The sequence below is a fragment of the Eubalaena glacialis genome, chromosome 10 (assembly GCF_028564815.1).
Source record: "Eubalaena glacialis isolate mEubGla1 chromosome 10, mEubGla1.1.hap2.+ XY, whole genome shotgun sequence".
Lineage (NCBI taxonomy): Eukaryota > Metazoa > Chordata > Mammalia > Artiodactyla > Balaenidae > Eubalaena > Eubalaena glacialis.
Genome location: NC_083725.1, coordinates 49,862,549 through 49,867,537, shown reverse-complemented (window position 1 = coordinate 49,867,537; position 4,989 = coordinate 49,862,549). Strand labels below are relative to the sequence as shown.

General features: G+C 52.3%; 1 protein-coding gene across 1 annotated transcript; it reads left to right on the top strand.

Moving 5' to 3' along the window:
* Positions 1–2,748, top strand: FUT4 (fucosyltransferase 4). The gene has a single exon (XM_061202690.1). It carries the CDS (start codon positions 668–670, stop codon positions 1,859–1,861), a length of 1,194 nt encoding a protein of 397 aa, XP_061058673.1. The 5' UTR covers positions 1–667; the 3' UTR covers positions 1,862–2,748.
* Positions 2,749–4,989: the final 2,241 nt, after the last annotated feature.

Sequence of the window (4,989 nt, the reverse complement as noted above, 5' to 3'; positions counted from 1 at the left end):
TGGGGCGAGAGGAAGGAAGAGGATCTTCGATCCCGCCCGGAGGCTCGGCACCCCTTGGCCGCCTTCCTCCCGCGCCCGCCTGCGCTCTCGCCGCCGCGGCTTCTGGAGGGTCTCGCGCCACCTGCCGGCGCCCAGGGATGAACCGGGCCCTCACTCTGGAAGGCAAGGATCTGGGCGGCCGCGATTGAGGGCTCGGGTGCAGCTGGGAGGGAATCCGCGGCAGGCGAGAAAGCCAGCGCCAGGCCAAGACGTGGGGTGCGCGGAGAGGTCCGGGATCACGGCGACGGCATCCGGAGTCGCGGGCGGGGCGCTGCCGGGGAGTCCGGGAACCCTGGAGGGGCCGGGGAGTGGGCGGAGGTGCCGCAGGAGGCGCCCGGGGCTTGGCCGGGCTGGTCTGGTCGGGCGCGCGGTGGAGGGGAGGGACGGGGCTGCGCTGGGCTGGGCCGCCGGGTCCGCTTCCCTCGCCCTGGACCCTCGCCGGGCGGCGAGTAGTGGGGAAGGGAGCAAGACCTGCGGGCCTTTAGATCCTGGGACCGCCCTTTCCCGCTCCAGGTCGGGCGGCGAGCAGCAAGGAAGGCTGGACCCTCAGTGGCAGCATGAGAGCGGGCGGCGCCGCTCCGGGCTTGCGGCCGCGCGCCGGGCGGCCGCGGCTCTGCCGGCGCTCGCCATGGGCGCGCGGTGGGGCCGGCGGCGCACTCGGCGTGGAGGCCTGAGGCTGTCCGAGGCCCAGTTGGCGCTGATGGCCGCCAGCCTGGTGTGCAGCGCCGTGGTCGTCTATGTTTGCTGGAAGCAGCTGCCGCCGCTGCCCTGGGCCTCCTCCGTCCCGCCGCGGCGTGTGAGCGTGCTGCTGTGGTGGGAGCCCTTCGGGGGCCGGCACAGAGCCAAAAGGCCGCCCCCTGATTGCCGGCTGCGCTTCAACATCAGCGGCTGCCGCCTGCTCACTGATCGCGCGGCCTACGGGGAGGCCCAGGCGGTGCTTTTCCACCACCGAGACTTGGTGAAGGGACCCCCGGACTGGCCCCCGCCCTGGGGCGTCCACGTGCGCCCGGCGGAGGAGCAGCAGGTGCTGATCGACGACGAGGAGGAAGCCGCGGAGGCCTTAGTCCTGGCTGCCTCGGGCCCCAGGCCCCCGGGCCAGCGCTGGGTGTGGATGAACTTCGAGTCACCCACCCACTCCCCGGGGCTGCAGAGCCTGGCACGTAACCTCTTCAACTGGACGCTCTCCTACCGGGCCGACTCGGACATCTTCGTGCCTTACGGCTACCTCTACCCCAGGACCCATCCCAGCGAGCAGCCGGCGGGTCTGGTCCCGCCGCTGGCCCGGAAACAAGGGCTGGTGGCCTGGGTGGTGAGCAACTGGGACGAGCGCCAGGCGCGGGTCCGCTACTACCGCCAGCTGAGCCAGTACTTGACCGTGGACCTCTTCGGCAAGGGCGGGCCCGGGCAGCCGCTGCCTGACGTCGGGCTCCTGCACACAGTGGCCCGCTACAAGTTCTACCTGGCCTTCGAGAACTCGCAGCACCTGGATTATATCACGGAGAAGCTGTGGCGCAACGCCTTCCTGGCTGGGGCGGTGCCGGTGGTGCTGGGCCCAGACCGTGCCAATTACGAGCGCTTCGTGCCCCGCCGTGCCTTCATCCACGTGGACGACTTCCCTGATGCCTCCTCCCTGGCGGCCCACCTGCAATTCCTCGATCGAAACCCAGCTGCCTACCGCGGATACTTTAGCTGGCGTCGGAGCTATGCCGTGCACGTCACCTCCTTCTGGGATGAGCCTTGGTGCCGGGCCTGCCAGGCTGTGCAGATGGCTGGGGACCAGCCCAAGAGCGTCCCTAACTTGGCTGGCTGGTTTCAGCGGTGAAGCCACCCTCCCCTGGCTGTAACCCAGGGAGGCCAAGTCGTCGGCTTTTGGATACTCCGGATCCTCCGGATCCTCCGCTGTGCATCTCCTTAACTGCCGAATCACGGGACTGTATTTTCCAAACACCCGTTTTTAATCTATTCCCATAGATTAAAGTTGATTTACCAAGTAATATTATTCAGCACAAAGACTGGGTGGGAAGGGTCCTGGGTGCTCATGGTTTTTGGACAACTAGCAGTTGGGCTTCCTTTGCTCTCCAAGGGCATCTGAGCTCTGGGGTGAAGATGGGGGCCCTTCCTCCCCTTGTAACCAGTGCAAAGGTGAAGAAACAGCTTACCTACAAGAAACAATTGTCAGTGGCTCTGAATTTCCTCATCTGCCACAGGCCATATTTGTGGCCTGTGCTGAGTCCGAATCTCACACAGTGCTCCTTCACTCATGTGACTGGGCCAAATGCACAAACCCCTGGTTTCAGATAGAGCCTTGTTGCGAGATAGTGAAAGGACTGTGGCCACAAGTGGGTCTTTCTCTTTGTGCCTGGATTTCTCAAAGCGTCATCTCCTAAGAAAGGTGAGGAGGGTGGTCCAAGAATCCATTGACTTCCTTAACAAGTGCTGTTGTTTGTTCCCTTGCTCTGTGAATGGAAACAAGATGCTGGATTGTCCTTGGAGAAGAGTTAGGATGAATATTTGGTGTACCTCACTTTACACAAATGTATTCTTGAAAAGCCGCTTTTAAATCAAATTCACTGTTTTAGAAGAGCGCAATATTTAATGGAACCCTATGGAGAATCCCTTTATAATGTGAATAATCATCTCCTAACTGATTTTTTCTGTGTCTATGTTTTTCTATAACCTGGATCTTTTAAAAAGCATATTAAAATTACAGATGTGAAAATAAAGCAGAAGCAACCTTCTTCTCCCTTCCTCCCAGAAAACCAGCCTGTGTTTACAAACAGAAGAGAAGGAAGCCATAGTGTCACTTTTCCACAAAATTATTTATTTTGTGTCTTTACTGGAGCTGAAATTTAAAACTGGAAATTCAGTCCTCCATGGGGTCCTGGCATTACCTGTCTGCAGAACAATGAAAGGGATTGCACTGTATTATGGAATCATGCGAAAGGAAAAAAGTTTCCTGGTGTCTGTTAATGGCAGTTTTTGATTCTGTCTGTTTTAAGTTAAATGTTTAGTTGCTAGGGAATAGAACTAAATCAGTGCCTGCAGTAAAAACTTTATCTTTTGTTACAGAAATCTGCAATTCTCCCTGGGGCCACCAGGTCCCCCTCCTGGTCTGCCCAGTAGTACAGTAGGTACATCCTTACATTTCTAGTGCCCTTGAGACTGTGCTGTGGGACCAACTTTGAAAATATATGCATTGACTTTACAAGTTGTTGAATGAGCAGCATATTAGGTGTCACCATGTACCTGCGCCATGTGAAACACTGAGCTTGGGAAAAACAAAAATGTATAAGGCAAGGTTCCTCTCTTTAAGGCTCTTACAATCTACCACTGTCAAAAAGTAAATAGTGGACTTTGATAAATCAATTGGCAGAACTTATTTGTTTAAAGTAATGTTCTTTTTTTTTAAATTAATTAATTTATTTTTGGCTGTGTTGGGTCTTCGTTACAGTGCGCGGGCTTTCTCTAGTTGCGGCAAGCGGGGGCTACTCTTTTTTTGTTTGTTTGTTTTAATTTATTTATTTTATTTATTTTATTTTTGGCTGTGTTGGGTCTTCGTTACAGTGCGCGGGCTTCTTATTGTGGTGGCTTCTCATTGCGGAGCACAGGCTTTAGGCGCCCAGGCTTCAGTAGTTGCGGCACACGGGCTCAGTAGTTGTGGCACGTGGGCTCTAGAGCACAGGCTCAGTAGCTGTGGTGCATGGGCTTAGTTGCTCCGTGGCATGTGGGATCTTCCCGGACCAGGGCTCGAACCCGTGTCCCCTGCATTGGCAGGCGGATTCTCAACCACTGTGCCACCAGGGAAGCCCCAGGCTACTCTTTGTTGAGGTGCACGGCCTTCTCAGTGTGGTGGCTTCTCTTGTTGCGGAGCACGGGCTCTAGGCGCGTGGGCTTCAGTAGTTGTGGCACATGGGTTCAGTAGTTGTGGCTCGCGGGTTCAGTAGTTGTGGCTCACGGGCTCTAGAGTGCAGGCTCAGTAGTTATGGCGCACGGGCTTAGTTGCTCTGCCCGTGTCCCCTGAATTGGCAGGCGGATTCTTAACCACTGCGCTACCAGGGAAGCCCCCTTTTTTTTTTTGATTTACATATAGTTGACTTACAGTGTTATGTTAGTTTCAGGTGTACAGCAAAGTGATTCAGTTAATATATATATTATATATGTAGTATATATATATAATATATATTCTATATAACATATATATTATAGATAATATATATTCTTTTTCGGATTCTTTTCCATTATTACAAGATATTGAATATAGTTCCCTGTGCTATACAGTGGATCCTTGTTGTTTATCTGTTTTATATATAGTATTGTGTATCTGTTAATCCCAAACTCCTAATTTGGGGGGGAGGGATAAATTAGGAGTAAAGTGACATTCTTAATAATACCATAAATCAATTATTAGAAAGCCAGTTGATTTAAAGCCTGAAATAATGTGTTTTTTTTCTCCTTGATTTATTATAATAAGCACCCTCAGTGACTGTTGTGGGTAAGGTCCAAGATTAATTAGGTTTATACAGAATTCTGCTGTAAACAGTAATTTTGCATTTGATTTGTACAATTAGCTGAATCATAAAGTAACTTTTATCTCTATGCATTTGTTCGAAAAGCTCACCAAAGTCTAGGTGCTTCAATTCTCCCTTTTTCTTAAAAGGAGAAATTGAAATCCCTGGATAAAATTTCCTCATTAAAATATTATAGTATGGGCAGAATTACAATATCAAAAGAGAACCTCCAATAAAGAAGGAAAGATTCTATTCTTAAAATAAGTATTTATGATTTATTGGTCAATGGTCTTGGTGTTATTGGGAATCTACATGGGACAGTGGGGGATAGTTTGGAGTTTGAAGGTAATCTGGCTTAACTCTGAATTCCAGCCATGTGACCTTGGGCAAATTAGTAATAACCCTGAGCCTCAGCTTTCTTAACTGTAAAATGGGACAAGAA